The sequence below is a fragment of the Crocuta crocuta genome, unplaced genomic scaffold (assembly GCF_008692635.1).
Source record: "Crocuta crocuta isolate KB4526 unplaced genomic scaffold, BGI_CrCroc_1.0 scaffold518, whole genome shotgun sequence".
In the NCBI taxonomy this organism is placed as follows: Eukaryota; Metazoa; Chordata; class Mammalia; order Carnivora; family Hyaenidae; genus Crocuta; species Crocuta crocuta.
Window position 1 is genome coordinate 2119773 of NW_027530514.1, and position 24252 is coordinate 2144024.

The 24252-nt window shown below is 34.3% G+C and overlaps 1 protein-coding gene across 4 annotated transcripts in view; it reads right to left on the bottom strand.

Annotated features, from left to right (window-relative positions):
* FAM135A (family with sequence similarity 135 member A) overlaps window positions 1-24252 on the bottom strand; it is a 114558-nt gene that overhangs the window by 12013 nt on the left and 78293 nt on the right. Inside the window, exons 12-20 of one of the 4 annotated variants that reach the window (XM_077767246.1) lie at window positions 15211-15284; window positions 13471-13625; window positions 12408-12671; window positions 10898-11735; window positions 9290-9450; window positions 6662-6753; window positions 5831-5928; window positions 3849-4000; window positions 1738-1848 (exon numbers count right to left, since the gene is read on the bottom strand). In XM_077767246.1, the coding sequence (XP_077623372.1) occupies window positions 1738-1848; window positions 3849-4000; window positions 5831-5928; window positions 6662-6753; window positions 9290-9450; window positions 10898-11735; window positions 12408-12671; window positions 13471-13625; window positions 15211-15284 (1945 nt within the window). Of the gene's footprint in view, window positions 1-1737; window positions 1849-3848; window positions 4001-5830; window positions 5929-6661; window positions 6754-9289; window positions 9451-10897; window positions 13260-13470; window positions 13626-15210; window positions 15285-24252 lie in introns of all 4 variants that reach the window. The other 3 variants (XM_077767245.1, XM_077767243.1, XM_077767242.1) reach the window with 3 other exon arrangements.

Here is a 24252-nt window from a genome sequence, read left to right on the forward strand (position 1 = left end):
TTTTTTTTTTTTTTTTACAAGAGAACAAATCTACACCTTTATTTACTTTTCAGTTAGTTTAAATCCTTGAGGGGTACAGCATCACACGGATTCTGTGGCCAATGGCTTTAGCAGGAAGGTTGCTTCGGAATGTGGCACGAACCATGCCACTGTTTACATGAGCACGAGTTACTTTTCCCCAGATTACTCTGGTTTTATTCGGTTTGCCACCAGGAGTCACTGTGTTGTTCTTTGCTTTGTACACATAAGCACATCTTTTGCCTAGATAGAACTCAGTTTCATCTGGGCCATAAACACCTTCAATTTTAAGAAGAGCTGTGTGAGACCCTGTTTATAGCCAGCAAAAATGACTTTGAACCACAACCTTCCAGACATATTTGTCGTTTCAGGAGTCCTGTTCCAGCAGGCTTCCACAGGTTCCAAGATGGCGGAAAGAGAATCATTGCAGTTTGCAAAGGAGAGCAAGAGGACTGTTTCCTCCCTACTCAGTGGTACACAGTATATGAGAAACTGAGCTTCTCCTATAACAGGAGTTAGCAAGGAAGGGCCTGGGGGATCTGGCCTGCTGCTTTTTTTTTTTTTTTTTTTTTAAATACAGCCACACTCATTTATGTATTGTCTGTGTCTGTTTTTGTGCTACAATGCAACAGAGATCATATGGCCTGCAAAGCCAAAATATTTACTATCTGGCCCTTTAAAGAAAAAGTTTGCCGACATCTGTTCTACAACCAGAAGGAGTAGGGAAACGAGGGTAGTTTGGGGAAGTATCTAGTTTTCACTTATGTCTCCATTTTCAAAAGGATATGGAGAGAGCATTCTTTGAAGAATATAAACATATGTGGTTACTCTGTTCCACTCAAATGGAGATTTGAATGGATGCAGTGGAAAAAATATGGTAGGGAGATATGAGCATGAGGGTGACAGGAAGAGATGGTAAAGTCAGAGGTTAAGGTAATATAGAGAGTGAGGATGGTAAAGTAGTAGTTGAGGATCTCAGGTTGTAAAAACTTGGAATGTAATGCAAGATGGGGACTATATTTAATAATCATTAATAAGAGATGAGTAACAAGATTCATCCAGTAATGAGAATTTACTGAGGAATAATTATTAATAGTCCAGTTCCTGACATTTTCCAGAAAAACTTTATAGCCATTGAATAGGAAGGTAGAAAAATGTTTGGCACTTAATAAAAAGAGTTGAAGACTGCGGTGGGGGCAGGAAGGCTAGGACATGCAGAGGCCTAGTTCTAAAACTGACTTATGATTAGTACTAAATTAATAAATGTCAAAAAGTTTAGGAAAATTTCAAAGTACCTGTGTTTACACAACACAAATATATTCATGGAAAAATCGAACAACTGTGTTATTAATTGCTCAGCTTTAATTAGGAGTCTATTTCATTATTAAAAAATTACAGTTGACTGGGACACCATGGTGGCTCAGTTGGTTAAGTGTCTGACTTTAGCTCAGGTCATGATCTCATGGCTTGTGAGTCTGAGCCCTGCATCAGGCTCTGTGATGCCAGCTCAGAGCCTGGAGCCTGCTTCCCATTCCCTCTCTCTTTGCTCCTCCCTCCCACTCTCTCTCTCTCTTTCTTTCTCAAAAATAAACCTTAAAAAATAAGTTGACTGATACTTCTTTAATCACCAGAAAGACATGTTGACAATTTATCTGCTAATGGTTTGTTTTAAAAATGGTTTTCAAGTGAATGTTTTCAAAACTCTTCCTATATACTTACCTGCTTTATTACTAAGCTTGTATAAGAAAGTTTGGCGGGGGTCTGAATGATCTCGACATGTCAGCTGCAAAAGAGAACCTGATTTTTTCCATTTCTGCATAAACCACAGACCTAGAGAGTTATAAATAACATGTGAGTAAAACTGGAAATATAGGGTAACATATATCAAGATTATTAATTTTAAAATACATTTCACTTCAAAAATGACATCTACCAAACTAGCATTTTCTTAAATATATTTGCAAAATATTTCCTTTTTCTGATAACAAATATAAACACATACATTTAACTATGGGTTAATGGTGGTTGACAGAGGACTTGCTATTTCTATTCCATTCAGTAATGAAATAATGGTTCAAGAAGAACAAATTTGGGAAAACTGTACCTTTAGATATATTTGTTCAAATTATAAAGAAGCAGAAATGGAAAAAAATTCAAAAACAGTAGTAGATCCAAATGCTTAAGCACTGAATCTTCAGTCTAGAGATAAATATAGTGATGGAAGACTAATTGTTTACGGACTAACTCTTAGGATTAGCAACTGGTTAATGTTTTCTAGTAAGGGCTGATTCTAACAAAGTTTTATATTTAATTGTACTCCTTTGTACTATCAGTAACCCATACTTAAATGCATTTTCCTCTTAAATTAAGTGAGACCCCAATCACACTGGAATGCGTTTTCAAGACTGTGCAATATTAATTTCCACTTTTGTTACTTCTAATATTACAGAAGGGAACAGAGAAAGAAGAGAAAAACTCTTTAACTGACTAAATTTGTAACTAAAGTTTAGTGAAGAAAGAAATTCAAAATGCTGCATCCTATTCACGTTAGTTTCTAGTTTATGTTACTTATTGATTTCATCTTTTTCATGCCCTCTTTTTAAAATTGTAAAAATCTACAACTATCCAAATCTATTCTGGATACCAGAGTTGGAAATACTGCACAAGGAAAACAGAATGGTTTCTTTGTCAATGAAAGTAAAAGAAAATGGAAATAAGAATTTCAAGGCTCAATGCAAAAAGACAGAATGAAATCTAATTTATTCTCACTACGGGAATCAATTGCCTAAACTATAAAAACTACTTAAAAAATCCAAGGGAAAACCAAATCAAGCAAAAGACAAATCAAATATCAGATTTTTCTTTTCTTTCTTTTTGCTTTTTTGAGAGACAAAAGGGGCAAATGAGCAAAAGGCAGAAAGAGAATCCCAGGAGGGGCAGAAAGAGAGAGAGAGAAAGAGAAAGAGAGAAGTGGGGCTCACCCGAAGCAGGGCTCAAGCTCACCCAATGTGGGGTTTGAACTCATGAACTGTGAGATCATAACCTGAGCTGAAGTCTGATGCTTAACCTACTGAGCCACCCAGGCACTCTAAATTATCAATTCTTTCTTAATGAAAATATTCATTCTAATCAAACTTGGGGTCTTAACTCTCACTTAATTTGTAAAACTTTTAGGATTTATTTTTTTCATAATATCCCTTTGTTGTTACAAAATCAGATTTAACATTCTACATTTAATATTTTGTAACATATTAAATATAGGTATTTCCTTTTTATCTGCTCAATTAATGGAATGACAGAATAGCTTGTTTATAAAATAAACATTGACTGAAAATATTTAGATAATTTATTGAAAAACAGTTAAAAATGCTTTTGTGGGGGTGCCTGGATGGCTCAGTCAGCTAAGCGGCTGACTTCTGCACAGGTCATGATCTCACAGTTCATGGGTTCCAGCCCTGTGTCAGGCTCTGTGCTGACAGCTCAGAGCCTGGAGCCTGCTTCGGATGCTGTGTCTCCCTCTCTCTCTCCGACCCTCCCCTGCTCACACTCTGTGTGTGTCTCTCTCTCTCAAAAATAAATAAATATTAAAAAAATTTTAAAAAATGCTGACTTCTGACATATATCATCTCAATATAATATTCATTTTATGAAATGACTTTTATCACCTTATTTCATGTGCATGACAAAGTAGAAAAATAGCTACATATTTTGTTTCATCAATTCCAAGTATGTGACACATCACCTCTAAAATAAATACCAGAAAACATTAAATTTGTATCTGAATTTTCTCCTATGCCATACTTTTTATATTGAACAATAAAACTTTTTACCTGTATTAACAAGAGCACTGCTATTGTAGAGTGTACCAAGATGAGGTCCAGAAAGCGATAAAAAGGTATGAAGTTTGTTGAGGTAATATCTAAACCTTGGCCTTGTAAGCACTGAACGGATTATTAAATTGCCCAACGAATGTCCAATAAAGCTTTAAGAAAAAAAAAGACATTTCTCCCATAGTATTAATTTCAAAAAGAAATATTAAAGCTAATACCACTATACATGGATGTGAAATACTAAGAATTTGGAAATTTAGAATATGTTTTAAATTATGGTTTATACTTTGAAATGATATAACTTAGGTTTTGAAGGTAAAAATGTAAGAATGTTGAAGAAATTTCCTATTATATAATTAAAATTCTTATTCTGTAGAAACAACATATTGCTCATCAGAAAATTTATATTCATAGTTTGTAAGTGCTAAGAAACAAATACATTGTAAAAGTAAATTAAAGTTTGACTGGATGATGAATTTGCCTCCATAAGCACACATTGCAATGATTACTCACTAAGTCATAATTTAAAACAAAATAATGAAATTATACCTATAAAGGATAACTCTAGGAGATATTACATATCTGTTTCATTTATTCTCTGTTCTATCCTCTAACGTGGGAGAGTTCTTTGACTAAATACTTTCAAGGCACAAATATGTTTATTATCCTACTACAAGTCTAAGATTATCCCAAAAATCTTATAAAGCACCTCACCTTTATTAAGAAATAGTTTAAATCAAAAGAACCTTTTTGCTTACCATCATTTTACAATAGATGGTATATTGATCCCTGGGAATAATAAACAAGGAAAAAGACATTTTGAAAGCTGTCTTAAACTGTCTTACAGGTATAACTAGTGAGAAGCTCAGGATAAACTCCCCTCCCGAGTTGAAGTTCCTGAAGGTATGGGGTGAGAGTTATAATGGTTGAATAACGGTTGATTATAACTGACAATCTAATCTAAAAGATGGTAATACTTTTGTGGATGAATGAAAAAACTGAAATATTCTTTTATCATAAAATAACCATGAATAACAGGAATACAAGATCACTGTAATAAATTTAGTATTTAAAATCTATAAATGAAGAGAATTAGAATAAGAAAGTAAATGTCTTCTCCCTCCTAACATAACTGCATCTCCTCCCATATTTTAAGAGAAATCAGTTTTTAAAAAATGACTTCAAATAAAATCTGCTTCTCTCTCTTTTTAGTCCTTATTCTATACTTCAAACTGGAAACAAACTCTGCAAAGGGCTACAGTTATATAGAGCCAGCTTCTTCCTCTACCCTAGTTAGGATATGCAGGTAATCATTACTCTCCTTTTTGAGGCAGAATGATTAGTTTTGACTTTTTCTTTAAGTCCTACTATACTAGAAGAAACAAATATTTTTCTCTCTACCATGTCTATCTACACTACCTGCTTAAACGATGAGACTTATATTGGTTTGATTATCATCTCTTGCTTGTGGAAAATGACTTACAAGTACAGTCATGAAACCTTGAAAGTATTTGTTTTTTCATTTGTTTGTATATATCCATTGCCCTAAAATCTTTCTTATTGGTTACACTTTATTGAGATAATAATTCACATACCATAAAACTCATTCATTTAAAATGTACAATTTAATGGTTTTTAGTGCATTCAGACAGTTGTGCAACTACCATGAGAGATTTTTAGAACATTTTCATCACTTCAAAAAAAATCTACACCCTTTGGCTATCATCTCCCCATTTGCCATCTCCTCTAGCCCTAAGTAATCATTAATTTACTTGTATCTCTGGTTTGCCAATTCATCCAGAAACATAATGGTCTCTCCCTAAAGTTTAAAAATTTTTTCTTTTGTCTTTAAATTAGGTAAATTGTTGTCTCCTATATTTCATGATAGTGCAACAAAACTACTACAAATTCTGTTTAATTTTTCCGTAATTCATAGAGACATAAAAATGTTATGTTATTTTACAGAACACGATAAAAGTTACCTTATTTTTGAGACTGTTAGACTATATATCTGGATATATTGTATTATTTCATCCAGAAGGCGATCAGTCATGCTATCAAAATCAGCAAAAGTGTCATTCTAAACAAAGGAAAATAGACATATACTGAACATGAATAATCACATGAAGAACTGAATATAAACATTTTTAATTTAGGTACTAAAAATGTGGTTAAGATCAGTGTTTTTTAGGGGTGCCTGGGTGGCTCAGTCAGTTAAGCATCTGACTTTGGCTCAGGTCATGATCTCATGGTTTGTGGGTTCGAGCTCTGCGTCGGGCTCTGGGCTGACAGCTAGCTCAGAGCCTGGGGCCTGTTTCAGATTCTATGTCTCCCTCTCTCTCTCTCTCCGTCCCTCCGCCAACTCATGCTCTGTCTCTCTGTCTCAAAAACAAGTAAGCTATAAAAAGAAATCACTGTTTTTTAGAGAAGCTGGTGAATAATATTACTTACATTAAAAAGTACAATAAGAGTAAATTTCTGGGAAAAGATTCAGTGTTCTTAATAGCACGTGCTTCATTTAGTTAGTTGTTTAGCCCACTATCCACATTTAACATAAGGTTATTTACAATGGTTTAAGGAATAAATTCTTTGCATAGAAATGTGAAATTCTAGAAATTCTGTGCATGTGAAGAGCTCATAAGTCACATTATATATCATTTCAATTTCCTTGTGATATGTATTAATGTTAAATTTCATATAAATCAGAAAAGTTATTTCTATTGGTAAGAGACATTTTGTAGTAAGCAAGTATTTAGGTGGAAAATAATACAAACGTATTTGCTTCCACTGAAAACACTGCTATAGTATTGTACCTGATTTCTCTCAGACATAAGAAAATCAATTCTTCCCCCTGGCAGTCCAAGCTCAATATAAGTTTTTACTAATCGAAGATCTGCACTGTTACCTAGAAAATGAAGAAAATGAAAAATTATGTCTAAAGGATGAGATAAAGTAAAAGATACAAAGTATATCATCATATATTTGAAGACCAATACATGTCTTTAAATATATGGTGTCTGCCAGATTGAACAGACACTGCTCTCTGAAATAGAGTCCTCAATTTTCATTTCAAAGCTGATTTCCATTAGCCAATGTCTTTCAACACCTGGTTTCTTAGGAGTTTTGGTCACAGTGACGCATTCACCTTCCCCTCTGATGGTGTATTTGTTAAACTGTTAGCTTTGGAGATTGCTGGCTGTGGTTGCTGTGAATGACTGATGGAAGTACTCCTTATATCACTATTATAGTTGATCATTTTAACAAATCTGGAATGTATTTTAGATTTAGATTTAATCTGTTCACTTTCCTTTGGTGGTACTGCAACAGTTGACTAGAAATAAAATTCTATTTAAATAATCTAAGAGACTTTAATTACTAACTTAAAAGATATCTATAAATACAGAATACTTATTAGATACACTATATAAATATAAAAATAATTATTGCCTTTAAAAATTAGTTTAGTGGCTTTTTGGTTAATTCCTTTGCTTTAATTAGCAATGTAAACATGTTCCCAATTACTGGATTTCTACTTTACCCTTCCAATATTTATATCTTTTAGATATTTCATGCATTGATAGAGGTAACTGTTTTATTCCTGATTTTACAAGGAACACTACTAGTGTTGCACTACAAAGTATGTTTTCCACTGGTTGAGAATATATATGCTTAATCATATTAATAAACCAGCTTAATGCTACTTAAAACTTAAGGTTTGGTACTTAGTTGTCAAAAATGGGAACGTACATTGAATTTTACCAATAGTTTCTTACTTGATTTGCTGATGTAGGTATATTTTATAAATAAATTTCCTTTATTATTAAGTAAATTTTCTTATATTTACTTACCTTTGAATTCTGGGAATTAAATCCTAGTTGTTGTAGTGACTTAATGTATTGATTCTATTTCCTAGATGTTTTGGAGGACATTTAAAAATTTTTTTACTTACTTACTTTCCTCCTTATTTATTTCCACAATATTGCTAGAGTGTTATTAAATCATTATTAAATTTATGTCAGATTCATCTGCTTCTCTTTGGAGTGTGGGTACGATTATCTTTTTTAGATTTAGTAACAAGATTAGGTTAACTTCAAGGAATAAAATAAGCTGCATTCCATCTTTTTTCCCTATTATTCTGGAACAATATATAACAGAGGGTAATGTGTTTCACAAAAAAATTCAAACAAGAATTTGCCAAAGAGTCTACTGGGCCAAGAAGTCTTTTTTGGGCAATAATTCTTTGAAAATTTTATTTCTGGTGGGGAAAAGGTTAGTATTAGAGATACTTTCTTTCTTTTTAAATGTTTTATTTATTTCTAGGAGAGAGAGAGACAGCATGAGCAGGGGAGGGTCAGAGAGAGAGGGAGTCACAGACTGAAACAGGCTCCAGGCTCTGAGCTGGCATGGCAGTCAGCACAGAGCTCGACGCGGGGCTCAAACCCACAAACCGCGAGATCATGACCCAAGCGAAAGTTGGACGCTCAACTGAGTAAGCCACCCAGGCACCCCAGAGATATTTTATTTCTTGAGAGTCAAGTTGTTTTTGTTTTTTTAAAGAAAAATCTTCAATTTCATGAGCATTTACTAGCTTCTACCTGTGTTTAGTATTTTATAATTTACAAAATCTTTCCTCAATTTGTTCTTACAGAATTATATTACACTAATAATCTGCTAGTCTAGAAATATTTGGCATTTTCTAACATAGTTCCTAAATCATGGGAAGCAGTCTGTTCAGTAACCAAAATAGCTGTCATTTAGAATAGCACTAAATTTAGAATTTAAATGATACACTAATTAATTAGTGAATCTTTAATTCTTAAGTATTGATTTTTCTAACTCATAAGGCTTAAAGCAACAGGCTCAAAGGGCACTAGGAAGACTATCAAAGGGAGACAAAATGATTGCCATGAGGTGACTGCTGACAGCATGAACAACAGAAGATAGAAAACTCCAAAGCTGGGGTGCTTGGGTGGCTCAGTCGGTTAAACGTCTGACTTCGGCTCAGGTCATGATCTTATGGTTCGTGGGTTCAAGCCCCGCATCGGGTTCTGTGCTGACAGCCAGCTCAGAGCCTGAAGTCTGCTTCAGGTTCTGTGTCTCCCTCTCTCTCTGTCCCTCCCTTGCTCGCACTCTCTCTCTGTCTCAAAATAAACATTAAAAAATTAAAAAAAAAAAAAGAAAAATCCAAAGTTAAAATAAATACATGTTGGTACATGGATGGATGGATGTCAGTTCCATGGAAAATTTACTTAAGAAGACGTCTAATAACTATACTTCACAAAGTTAAACCTATTTCTGTTTCAGAATTTTTTTAAGATTCAATTAATTTAAGCAACTTAAAATAATTTCCAATTCAAAGATTAAATAAAACCAAATGAAACCTATTAGGAAAGGAAAATATATTGAGTTGCCATGCATTATATCAAACAGTTATTACGTACCATCTAAACCATGCACACAGACAATAAGATGTACTCCATCTTCAGAACCATCCTCTTCTTCCATGCTAAAATAAGGGACTGAGGAGGCCAACAGAGGGACATCACTGTACATGAACCCAGGGAGTTTAAGTTGCTTCAATTCTTCTTTTGCCTGAAGGAAGCTGAAGCAAAATATTGTAAGAGATACTCTTTACTAAGTATCATAATCAGGTTTTAGAACCAAAAGACAATATGCTGAATTTAGGGAACTGCAAGAGGAAACCCAGCAGATATTAGTTTGAAAATAATCAAAATATGTGGGATTGCAATCAGAGAGTACTTTTCTTTGCTATTTTTAGTATATATTCTGATAAAATGCAATGAATGCTTTAAGCTTGAAATCACTTAAAATATTCCTTTAAACTTGAAATCAACTAAGAAAATATTAAGAGTGAAGTTAGGCTTCCTATCAAGTTTTATTTTGTGTACAAAAGCTGGGGGAAGTACCAGAAAGATGACAATTTGATGCTTATTCTGTTTTTAATCTTATATAAATGGAAAGTAAGGAGCTATACAAAGTTAACAGAAGAATGGTAGTTGCAGTACTTAGATTAGGTTATTTATATTTTTCCTCTAAAAATACCAATAAAAAGGAACAGAACCAAGAGGGGGCTGCAACTAAATGTAATTAGCGGCATACACTCCCTTCGAAGGAGTACAAATCTAATCAACTTGGGAACAGCAAACATCAAAAATTCTTAACTATTTTAACTTTATATTACTTGGAATGATAAAAGTAAAACTCAAAGAAGCTGATGAACCCTTCTAAACTGAGCAGGACACACTGGATGAAGACATAAATTGTTTTCATTAATGACTCAGAAAAGTTTGAGGTACTCAAAAGTTTGAGGTGGTATAACCCTCAGTGTTACAATTCTTTAACAGACCATTATCTCCCTGGTTTCACTACTTTTAGGCACTATGGATCTTAATTATATATAAAAATCTGAATAATCTGGAAACTTAGGAAATCTATTGTAGACATGCCCAGACCTTTTACTCCAGGGATTATAATTCCAACTGGAATACAGTAGGAGAGTATTTTGAAAACCAGTGCCATGTTTAGTAAATTTATCACCCTCAAATTTTTCTGAATACTTTACTGCCCCATGAAATCTCAAGTCTAGAAACCACGGACTTTGCTGAGATAATGTGGGTCTGGTAGGTTTAGGAAGTTTCTACTAACCTTTTGTTCATTATCTAATATTGCCCTTATTTGCTAGATGCACTTATAAAACCTGAGGTGTCTGGAAGTTAGTGGGGGAGAAATGAGGTACTGTTGAAAAAAGAGTTTTAACCCCAATTATTACATACATCTAACATATAACTACCAATGGAAAATCTGTAACAAAAATGTCTAGCCTATAGAACAGGACAATCACACGGAGAACTACATGTCTTCTGTCACAGAGTATATTGAGTTCATGTCTCTATTTTAGATAGCAAATCAAAGAATGACTTTCTGTATTACAGAAGCCAGAGAACATGAAACATATGTTATCAGAGACATACATATATATGCTCTATACATATATTTAGTAGCACATGCTACTGTGCTCCATTACTTACGCTTGTATTTGAGGTTTTGGTGAATTTTCATACCAGGAAACTGATGAAGTCAAGTTGTAAGAAGTGCTGCTTGGCTGTTTTGTAATGGCATCAAATTTACTTTTCGAAGAATACTTAACACTACAAGGAGACTCTCGTGGTGCAGATGGGAAGGACAAACAACCAGAGGTACAGACAGCAGGCATATTTATAACATCTTTCAGATAATCACTGTTTATTTTTTCAGATTTTAAAAGTCTTTCTTCTTCTAGCGCATCTCTGTTTGTATAGGGAGCATTTACTTTTTCATCCAAAGCTGAATAATCTGTTTCTTCATAATACCCATTTTGAACCATTTGTTGATCCTGCTCTTCCTCCTCATCCTCTTTACCCTGTTCCTGATGCAGATTACTAATTTCTTTTTCAGAAGTTTTCTTCTGAGGGCTAACTGAGTTGCTATAGTTAATAACACATGCATCAGAAATATCTGTATCGCTGTGAGAGCCAAAATAATTTTCCACAAGCCCTTCTTTTACCATATCAGGACTGGCTGAAAAAGGATCACTTGTACCCAGGTAAGTTTCATTTTTAATTGTTTGGACTTCTGAACTTAATTGTTTGAGATTTAAGGTATCATCATTTTTTCTTTTCACAGTTTTATCTTCTCTAACTTCTGTATTAGTAGAAATGGAACCTGAAATGACACAAGGGGCACCTACACAAACCAGTGTTGAATCTAATGTAATTGCTGTCCCTGCAGAGTTATTAGATTTATCAGGACTCTGGGAGTCTTTACACATAGTGTCCAAGTTAGGTTTGGAGCTGCAACTACTTTTCACATCACAGGAAGTATCTTCATCTGAAAAAACAAATTGTAAAGGGTCTTTAGTGCTTGAATTTATGGAATGTATTGCTATAGTTTCATTGTCCAAATGCCCTGAAAATACAACACTCTGCTGTTGCAAAATAATACTGGACTTTTTACTATTGTCACATTTTGGCAAGTCAACTGTTCCTAGGTTTATTATAGGTTTGCTATCACTTAGGTGGCATTCAGGCACAACAGATTTCTTAGAATTTTCATCAGGTGACAGTTCATCATCAGAAGGTAGAGAGTTTATGGATGTCAAAGATGACTGTATTTCACTTAAAGCACTTGTACTCTCAGTACAATGACTTCCTAATGAAAATTTTACATTATAATCGGGTTTCATCAAAAGCTGAGGAAATAATCTTTCGTTATTGTGAGGACCTTGCCCTTGCACAGTTTCAAATAGTATGTCAGGGTTTGGATGTGTTGCAAAAGAACTTGGTTCACTTTCAACACCTGAATCTGAAAATCTAGATGAGGCATATGTGGCGTTAATATCTGGTAACTTAATCGTATCTCCACTTACTACAACGTGATATTCTTTTGTAGAAGAAGCAGGTTGATTACTTCTTAACTTAGCTAATGATTCTCCAACAGAATGGCACTTTGCGTCCTGCACAGCTTCCTTTTCAAGTGTTATTTCTATAGATTTAGATTTACCATTAGATTCTAAGGACTCAAGGTTGGGTAGTTGTAAATTATCCACAAATAGTTCATCTGGTCGAAGCTCTGTCCAAGGTCCTATTTTAACAGTTGTTTTCTCTCCACTGAAAGGATCCTTATTACAGGGCTTCACTTCAATTGTTCTGACTCCTGAAGATGGGGCTGTTTGATGATCAGGGCAATCGTCAGATGAACTTCTGGATGTCACATTGTGTTCCACTTGTGTAATTTCACTATCATCCTGGGAGATATCAAGTTTACCTGAAATGGACAAATTTGCACAAAGATTTAGGCTGCCAGAGTTCAAAGGATCAAACAGGTCTGGTTGCATATTTTCAACGTCTGGAGACTTTTGTTCAGTTCTCTCTGTATTAGTTGGCAAAAAGCTAGCTTCCTTTTGAGTTGTCTGTCTGATGTAGGTCTTTAGGTCAAAATTATATCCACATATTGTGGGATCCAGACCCTCCTTCTGACTATGTGAAGGATTGCCTTCAAAGCATTTAAAGAGATCATTTGATGCTGTACTTTTCAAGCATTTGTAGCCTACCAAAACCACAGAATCCTTAGAGCTCTGTTTTATTAATTTTTTTGTGTTTTCAGGTTTCATTGTTTTCATGAGCTTAGTAACCTTAACCTTGGATTTATTTGATTCTTCATTCTTTCCTTTTAGAGATTTTGTTAGCTGCTTTTCACCTTCTGTATACCAAAAACTGGAGGCACCAGCAGGTTTGACTTTCAACTCTGGGCTAGAAAGTCCAGCTATAGAGCTTTCTTCAGTCTCATATTTATCCATTCTACTGGACTCTGATCTCTGAAGATTCTGAATTCCCATCCAGGGTGCATCTAAGTCTTATATCCAAAGAAAAAAAGATTCAGGTTTAAAACAATGTGTGAGAACTCACATGATTTAAGACTACATTTACTGACTATAACCTTCTAATATCCTCAAAGATAAATAAAAGGGGAAAAAGGGTCCCACACTGGGGAATGGTAATATATATATTGGGAAGAATATACTGCAAATGACACACACAATTTAGATATTTTAGATTATACTTACCTTCAATAACTGAATCTAAATACCTATCTTCAAAGATTATAGGTAATGAATTGAGATCTCCATCTAATTCACTACATTCAATAGGTAGAGGTGGAAGAGAACTGCAGAAGGAAGTATTTTTGATAGCGGTGCACATCTGTAGATGACTCTGAGCACTGAAAAATATTTCTTTAAGTCAGAGTGTAATTAAAAATATACTCAGTTTCACTTTATAGACTCCACCCTTCTTCTCACCATTCTTATTCCCCCCTTTCCTAAAGATAAAACCTCCTAATGAAAGAGCTCTGTAGTCAGAGATAAATACTGGTAGAGTGAAAACTGTGGTTTGTTGACAATAAATTATTGACTTGTAAAATTATGGTTTGTTGATAGACTAATTTCTATTATAGTCTTCTACATTTTTCAAATGTTATTTCAAAATGAGTTTTAGCTATGCTTAATGTCTGAATTTACTAATTTGCTGAGAATAGCACATACGAGAAATGTCAAAAGCTCAAATGCCTGGGGCACCTGGATGGCTCAGTCGGTTGAGCGTCTGACTTTGGCTCAGGTTATGATCTTGCGGTTCATGGATTCGAGCCCGATGCAGGTTAGAACTCGGAGTCTGTTTCGGATTCTGTCTCCCTGTCTCTCTGTCCTTTCCCTGCTCGCACTCTGCCTTCTTCTCTCTCTCTCAAAAATAAACAAACACTAAAAATATTTTTTAAAAAGCTCAAACGCCTACAATGACTTGATGATACTATTGAAAAAAATGTATTCCACAGCTACTGCTATCCTTAACATATATTTGTGAATACAACTAACAACTATTTAAAACAAGGTATATAACTTTCAATACAAAATACTTTTTTAAAAAAACGTTCCTTATGGAAAATTTCAAACATATCAAAGTAAATAGAACAGTATAATGAACGGTATCATTCAACTTCAGCAATTAACATTTTGCGTTTTATCTATGCCTGCACTCACTGCCCACCCCCATAGTCCATTATTATTTATAGGTTTTTTGCGGTATAACTCACATGCTTTGAAATATACAATTCTTAGCTGTATGATTTCGACAAAAGGATACACGATATGGAATATTTCCATCTACTCAGAGAGTTCTCTTATGTCTTTCTAGTCAAACTCCTAGCCCAAGTCAATAAGACAATCACTGTTCTGACTTTTTCGCCTTATTTTTTGCTTGTTCCAGAACTTTATATAAACAGAATCACATGATATTTCCTTATGTCTGACTTCTTTCACTCAGCATAATGTCCTCAAAACAGTCTTTAAAGCCAAAGAAAACCAAATCTAAGTATACTCAGTAGGAAAAATGGAAGGCATCTATTCTGGATAGTTTAGCTGTAGATCGTTTTCATTAAAAAAAGGCAGTGTCAGTCAGATCACTTGTGAAAATCTGTAATTTATATATTATAGATCCAAGAGATTCTTACCTGCAAATATAAAGATATAAGATGGAAAAATGAAAGGCTGGAGTCAGAGCTGTTTAGGATTACCATGGTTATAGTAGGTCTGATATGGGAGCAAGGAGAATAGGGCAATATACTTCTTTAGATATGGGTCTTTCGTAGAGCTATTCATACAATTAAGTCAAATTTGTTTAAATAGAGAATTTCTGAACTTTAAATTCTCCTAATTTCTTCCATTGTAAATACCATATATTCTGTGTGAGAAACTTTTGGGATATCTCAAAAGGAGGTATAATCCTTTAAACTATGGGTCTGTGCTACTCACTGAAGTTCCTGGTATGCAATGGCTGCTTCTCTTGGATGTTCAAAACAGAAGAATGCTTCAGAAAATCTGCGTACCTGAAAATATCCAAAAGGGTATATGAATAACATGGCATGATTACAAGGTCAATCAATGGTAGGAAAAGAAACTTCCCTCCATTAGGCCTGTATAACCACCCTTATGTAAGAATTAATCTCCCTCCTTAATGTTGACAAAGTACTATATTTTGGAACTGCATGTAATAAGAGGAACAAAAATGTAGAGTGAGAAATTTAGGTTTACATTATAGATCCATGATCTATCCTCTTTGAAGACAAAGATTTAGTTTGTCTTACTCACCATTAGATCCTAGTGCCAAGAGCAGTGTCCAGCACATGGAAAAAAATGAAAGAATCAGCCAGCACTTACAGCATGCTATGTGCCACTTATGCAAGTATATGTCAGCTGAACTGACTGACCAACTTACTGGCATTCTGACTCTGGGGCATTTCACCTTTGAGCTTCAGATAATCATTTTCAAATTTCTCCTCAAAACTTGTTCTATATTTGAGGTTATTGTGAAGAATAAACAAGGTAACATGTGACAGGAGTTTGTGGTCTGCTAAGTGTATATAAATATAAGCTATTATAACTGCCACTGTAACATTCATCATATTTTTCCTTAAAATAGTTTGTATATATGAATTGTCTCCACTTGCAATGTGTAACGTTCTTTAGAGAATGAACTGTGTTTTGATGATCTTGGTTACCCCCAAACATATATCTTGGTAAGTTTCAGAAGCAAGTGCTTGGTAAATGTTGGTCAAATCTGGCTGAATATTTCTTACATCATAGTTTTATTTAGATTCTTTCATTTCTAATTATTCAAGAAAAGTCTCTGTCAGCTATCAGAGGAATAGAAAGCAACAGTAAAGAGATGGAAAAGATGTTTTGTTTGGAAGGTACAGGGAGAAGAGACAAATTACAATACATCCTGAGATTATGTTACAGCTAAGATTCTTTTCTAACAGGGAGTATGATTTAGAGTTCTTTGGTTTTCAGCATAAAATAAATTGGAGATATATTTTACCTGTCATCAAGACTTGGCCAGTTAAATTTCTTACTTACTAAACTTGCTTCTGTATGTAGATGAGACTCGGTCTTTAGAGGAAAAAGTCAATGAGAGAGTTAAAGAGAGGTGGGTGTGAGGCATCTGTGAGAAGAATGTGATTTGTGTTTTTACTTTCAGTTACTGTCCAATTGCCTCTTCTTTCTCTCCAACACTAAGAGAAAAATGAAGAAAGGGTTCAGCCTATCTATCTATGAGAGACGTTTTCCCCTGAGGGTTGTAAAGTGTGAAGAAATGCAGCCTGATGCCATCTGGATTCCTGTAGTTGTAGCTGGGTCTGCAAAACTGGCTAGTTGGTTTTCCTGCTCTCCTTATCTGCTCTGACTCTGACAATAATAACTGTTATTTTTAACAGCATCCTATCTCTAGGCTCCATGCTAAGCACTGTATTTTCATTCTGTTATTTAAATCATAAAAACACCCCTATGAAGTATATATGTCTTCACTTAATAAGTGAGGAAGCAGGGATAAAGAGATGAATTACTTAGCCAAGATAGCATAGCTACCCATTGATAAATATGGGATTCAAATAAAGATCTAAGAAATTCCAAATCTTTGCTTCAAACTCCTTATCTCTTCCCTTTTGCATAAAGACTCCCTGTTAACAGAAAGCCTTTCCTTCCCTCTATGTACCCACACAAAATTCTTTATCTAATTTTCCCCTGCTCTAATTTTATGCTATGACAATGTGTAATAAATAACCCTATTCAATGTATTGTGTGGCCAAAACTAAGGTATGACTGCCACCTGATGGCAGCACTACTTAATTTGGGGCAAAAACATACATAGAAAAAATATTAAATTTATAAATTCAAACTTAGGATGAGTAATATATATTTACTACTTTGGTATATGTGCTTGTAAAACAATTTTTGTGTATGTACCCTAATTTTAAAAAATTCACTTTGGCAGTATCAACTATTTAAAATTTAGCAAGCATGACATTAAAAAAGCTTCTCAATATTCAAAATGGGTATTTATCATTGCTTTACAGAATTAAATGTTACTGTATCTGTGTTTATACTAACATGTTGCTTAAATTGCAAAATAGTATTTATTATAGCATAAATTTATATTATACATTATAGTATAATAATATATTATAAGTAGCATCTGTATAAAATAGTATACAAAATCATAGTAGTATTTATAACAGTTATAGTAAATAACAGTATTAACATAGTTATTATAATACATTAATAACACTTATTATAATAATTTTATACATGCCTATCCAGGTTATACTTAAATCTTGAATGCAGGATTTAAATATCAGATAGATCATATTATCTAAGTTGCCTTGAACAGCCACTTCACATATATTTACTAAACAAAAATTCTTTAAATTCTTAAGACTGTACTCATAGTAGAATACTTTAAAGCCCCTTTTATATACAAAACTGATATATGGTTACTANGTTTAAGTTATTTACTTTTCTTTTTTTAAATATATATTTATTTATTTTGAGAGAGAAAGAGAGAGCAGGGGAGGGTGGGTGGGTGAGAAAGAGAGAGAGAAAATCCCAAGCAGGCTCCATGTTGTCAGTGCAGAGCCTGATGTGAGGCTTGAACCTGAGCCGAAACTAAGAGCTGGATGCTTAACCGGCTGAGCCACCCAGGTGCCCCAAGTTATTTACTTTTCAATCCACAGCATATTAAAACAGCAAGTGAGACAAAGGAAAAAGGAGAATTACAGAATATACATAAGTATACTAGGTAGTTATGAGAACTTGATACTGAAACAAAAAGGCCCTGCTTTAAAAGCACAAAACATAAACCTACAACATTCCCATAAAGCAGGCAAAATAAATTAAAATTAATATAATTCGGAACCCTGTAATGGAGGATCTAACATCCAGACATTTGCATTTTATTTATTTATTACAAAATATTTTAAGTGTTTATTTTTTGAGAGAGACAGAGTGTGAGCAGGGGAGGGGCAAAGAGGGAGACACAGAATCTGAAGCAGGCTTCAGACCCTGAGCTGTCAGCACAGAGTCGATGTGGGGCTTGACCCCACAAACCACGACATCAGTACCTGAGTCAAAGTCGGATGCTTAACCATGAGCCACCCAAGTGCCCCCAGACATTTTTAATAGCATGGAACACCAGTGTATTAAACCCTTGAGCACACAATGTAAACCAAAATCTGAGCAAAACTTTTTAAAATAAAAATTTACCAGCTGAGTTTTAAGTTTATATAAATATGCAAGGGATCTAGAAGAGACAGAACAATCTCAAAAAAGAAGAAAAGGGACGCCTGGGTGACTCAGTCGGCTAAGCGTCCGATTTTGGCTCAGGTCATGATCTCACAGTTCGTGGGTTCGAGCCCCACGCTGGGCTCTGCGCTGACAGCCAGCTCCCTCCCTCTCTGACCCTCCCCGGCTCACACTGTCTCTCTCTCTCAGAAATAAATAAAAACATAAAAAAAAAAAGAAGAACAAAAATTGGAGAATGTACAACTACCTGACTACAAGATAATCAAGTTAAGGCGGTATTAATACAAAGATATATAAGTGATCAATGAAACAGAAAAGGCCAAGAAATAGATTCAACTTATTCTCAACCAAAATGCTAAGGCAATTCAATAAAAGTCTTTTCGGGGCACCTGGTGGCTCAGTCAGTTGAGTGTCTGATTTCGGCTTCGGTCATGATCTCATGGTTCTTGAGTTGCAGCCCCGCATCAGCCTGTCAGTGCAGAGTCAGCTTCAGATCCTCTGTCACCCTCCCTCTGCCCTTCCCCCGCTTGCACTCTCCCCCAAATCAATCAATAAACAAACAGAAAGTCTTTTCAAAAAATGGTGCTAGAATTGTAAATGGAATTGTTTTCTTAATTTCTCTTTCTGCTGCTTTGTTACTAGTGTATGGAGATGCAATATATTTCTGTATATTAATTTTGTCTCCTGCAATTTTACTGAATTCATTTATTACTTCTGATTGTTTTCTGGTGCAGTCTCTAGAGTTTTCTTTATATATTATTATGTCATTGGCAAATAGTGACAGATTTACTTCTTCACTACCAATTCGAATGCCTTTTCTTTCTTTTTATGGTCTGATAGTTGAGCCTAGGACTTCCTGTATGATGTTGAATAAAAATAGGGAGGGTTGATATCCTTGTTTTGCTCCTGATCATAGAGGAAAAGCTTTCAGCTTTTCAGTGCTCAGTATGATGTTAGCTGTGGTTTTTTTTTTTTGTTTTAAATGTTGAGGTATGTTCTCTCTAAACCCACTTTGCTCAGAGAGTTTTTATCACGCATGGATGTTATATTTTGTCAAATGCTTTTTCTATATCTGTTAAGATTATTTGGTTTTTATCCTCTGTCTTCTTAAAGTGATATATCACACTGATTGATTTATGAATATTGAACCATTCTTGCATCTCTGGAATAAATCCCAGGGATAGCAGTGATTGATACTGTTAACGTATTGTTAAATTTGGTTTGCTCATATTTTGCTGAGGATTTTTTCATGTATGTTCTTCAGGGATAATGGCCTGTAGTTTTCTTTCTTTATAGTGTCTTTGGTTTTGGTATCAGGGTAATACTGGCCTCACAGAAGGAGTTTGGAAGTTCTTCTACTTTCTGGAAGAGTTTGAGAAGAATAGGTATTAACTCTGCTTTAAATGAGTGGTAGAATTCACCTGTGAAGCCTGGACTTTTGTTTGTTGGGAGTTTTAAAATTATTTATTCAATTTCATTACTAGTAATGGATCTGTTCAAATTTTCTATTTCTTCCTGATTCAGCTTTGGAAGATTTTGTGTATTTCTAAGAATTTACCCATTTCTTTTAGGTTGTCCAATTTGTTGGCATATAGTTTTTCAGTTTTGTTATAATCCTTTGTATTTCTATGGTATCAGTTATTTTTCCTCTTTTATTTCTGATTTTATTTACTTGAGTCCTCCTTTTCTTCTTTATGAGTCTAGCTAAAGGTTTATCAATTTTATTTTTTCACAGAACCAGCTCTCGATTTCACGGATTTTTTTTTTTTTTACTATTACATTTTAGTCTCAATTTACTTTCGTTCTGATTATCATTTCTTTCCTTCTACTATCTTTGGATTTCTTTTTCTAGTCCCTTTGGGTATAAGGTTAGAATGTACAATTGCACCAAGAAGGATAAAATACCTAGGAATAAATTTAACCAAGAGATCCAAGACTTATGCTCTGAAAACTATAGTACACTGATGAAAGAACCTGAAGACAACACAAACAAATGGAAAGCTATTCCATGCTTATGGATGGACAGAATTAATATTGTTAAAAAGCCCATAGTACTGAAACCAATCTACAGATTCAATGCAATTCCTATCAAAATACCAACAATTTTTTCCACAGAACCAAAACAAATAATCCTAAATTTGTATGGAACCACAACAGATCCTGAAGAGCCAAAGCAATGCTGAGAAAGAACAAAGCTGCAGATATCACAATCCCAGATTTCAAGATATGCTACAAAGCTATAGTAGCTGAAACTGTATGGTACTGGTATAAAAAGAGACACATAGATCAACAGAATAGGATAGAGAGCCCAGAAATAAACCCATGCTTAGGTGGTCAATTAATCTATGATAAAAGAGGCAAGAATATACAATAGGGAAAAACAGTCTCTTTAATAAGTGGTGCTGGGAAAATTGGAGAGCTACATGCAAAAAGATAAAATTGGGCCATCTGCTTACAACAAACAAAGATAAAATAAAGTCCTAAATGTGAGAACTAAAAATGTGAAATTTCTAAACACGCAGACAGTAATCTCTTGGATGCTGGCCTTAGCATCATATTCATGTATATGTCTCCTTAGGCGAGGGAAACAAAAGCAAAATTAAACTTTTGGGGCTACATTAAGCTAAAAAACTTCTGCACAGTGAAGGAAACCATCAATGAAACAAATGGAAGAAGATATTTGCAAATAATATATCTGATAAAGGGTTAATATCCATAAAGAAAAAGAACACAATTCAACAGACACACAAAAACAAATGATGCAATTAAAAATGGGCAGAGGACCTGAACAGACATTTTCCCAAAAAAAAAAATATACAGATAGCCAAGCAACACATAAAAAGATATTCAACATCACTAATCATTACAGAAATGCAAATCAAAACCACAATGAGCTACCAATCAAAACAGCTAGTATCTGAAAGACATGTATTGGTGAGGAGATGGAGAAAAGGGAACCCCTGAACACTGATGGTGGAAATTTAAGTTGGTGCCAACTACTGTGGAAATTAGTGTAGAGGTTCTTCAAGAGATTAAAAATGGAAATGTCATGTGATCCAGTAATTCCACTACTGGGTATTTAGCCAAAGAAAATGAAAACAATAATTCAGAAAAATATATGCACCCCTATGTTTCTTGCAGCATTATTTACATTAGCCAAGACATGGAAGCAACTAAAGCATCCATCAACAGGCAAATGAATACAGAAGATGTGGGATATACATACAACGAAATACTACTCAGCCATAAAAAAGAATGAAATCTTGCCATTTGCAACAACATGGATGGACCTCAAGAGTATTATGATAAGTGAAATACATCAGAGAAAGACAAATACCATAATATTTCACTTACTATGAAATCTAAAAGACAAAACAAACAAAACCACAAACACACTCATAAATATAGAGATTTGGTAGTGGCCAGAGAGGATGGGGTTCAAGGGATGAACTAAATAGGTGAAGGGGATTAAGAGGTACAAACTTCCAGTTATAAAATAAATTAAGACATAGAGATGAAAAGTATGGCATACGGAATGTAGTCAATAATATGTAATAACAGTTTACGGTGACAGATGGTGACTACACTTATGTTGAATAGTGAGTACTGTATAGAATTGTCAAATCACTGTGTTGTATACCTGAAACTAATACAACACTGTATGTCAACTATACCTCAATGATAAAAAAAATTTTTTTTTATGCTGCTGGAACAACTTAATAGACTAACTGAAAAAAATGAATGTTGGGGCATCTGGTTGGCTTAACTGGTAGAGCATGGAACTCTCAATCATTAGGTTCTGAGTTCAAGCCTCTCATGGGGCATGGAGACTACTTAAAAAAAATTAAAGAAAAATGGATCTTGAACCTATATCTTACAACACATTCAAAAGTTAATTCACGACGGATGATGGACCTTAATGTAAAATATGTATTTATAATGTTTCTAGAGACAAATGAAGGATAATATTTTCATGATAGGCAAAAATTTCTTAGGGCACAAAAATCACCAAAACCAAAAGAAAAAAAAGATAGATTGGGTTTAAACAAGTATTTTCATCAAAATGCACTATCAACAAAATGAAAATACAAGTCCCAGACTAGAGAAAAGAACTTAATAAATATAACAATGTACTTGCAACCAGAATATATAAATATTTCTAACAGGTAAACAATAAAAAAAAAGCCTAATTTAACACTATACAAAATTGAACGCAAAATGAAAAAAATCTCAATATTATTAGTCATCAGAGAAATGCAAAATAAAACCATAATAAAAAACTACTTCACACCTACTATTGTGGCTAAAATTAAAGACTGACAACACCAAATAATGCAAGGATATGAGTAACTGGAACTCTCAAACATTAATGGTGGAATTTAAAACTACAGGGTTGTTTTGGAAAAAATGAATGATTAGCAGTTTCCATAAAGTTAAAGATAGATCTACTCTATGATCATGTAATTCCATTCCTATATATTTATACAATTGAAATAAAAACTTATGTTCACAAAAAGAATTGTTACTTTCCTTAGTCATAATAACCAAAAAATGAAAACAAATTAAATAACAGCAGAACAGATATTGAATATTGCTCGGCAACAAGAAAAGAATAAACTATTGATATACAAACAGCATGAGTCAATCTAAAAATGGGTGAAGCAAGTCAGACAAAGAAAGAGTACGTATTGTATTGCTGAATCTATAGGCCTTGAAATTATGGTTACAAAAATCAGAACAGGGACCATTTATGGGATATGGGAACCAAATGAAAAGTAGCACAAGGTAATTTCCTAAAGTAAATGTCCTTATATTGACTGCTGTGTTAGTAACACGGGGTAAAAAGATTTGTCAAAATTCATTTGATCATACACTTAAAATATATGCATTTCACTGGATTTAAACTTCAATAAAATAAAAATAAACCTTCACTACTTGATGATTAATACATACATTCTAACACCTGATAGAATTTATTTATCACAAAACACATGTTCTTTGTTTTAAAATACAATTTATTGTCAAATTGGTTTCCATACAACACCCAGTGCTCATTCCAACAAGTGCCCTCCTCAATGCCCATCACCCACTTTCCCCTCTCCTTCACACCCCATCAACCCTCAGTCTATTCTCTGTATTTAGGAGTCTTTTATGGTTTGCTTCCCTCCCTCTGTTTATAACTTTTTTACTCCCTTCGCCTCCCCCATGGTCTTAAGTTTCTCAAGATTCATATATGAGTGAAAACACGTGGTGTATGTCTTTCTCTGACTTACTTATTTCACTTACCATAATACCCTCCAGTTACATCCACGTTGCTGCAAATGGCCAGATTTCATTCTTTCTCATTGCCAAGTAGTATTCCATTGTATATATAAACCTCATCTTCCTCATTCATTCATCAGTTGATGGACACTTAGGTTCTTTATATAATTTGGCTATTGTTGAAAGTGCTGCTATAAACATTAGGGTACATGTGCCCCTATGCATCAGCACTCCTGTATCCCTTGGATAAATTCCAAGCAGTGCTATTGCTGGGTCAAAACAGGGGAGTTCTATTGTTAATTTTTTGAGGAACCTCCACACTGTTTTCCAGAGGTGCTGCACCAGTTTACATTCCCACCAACAGTGTAGGGGGTGCCTGTTTGTCCGCAACCTCACCAGCATCTATAGTCTCCTGATTTGTTCATTTTAGCCACTCTGACCGGTGTGAGGTGGTAT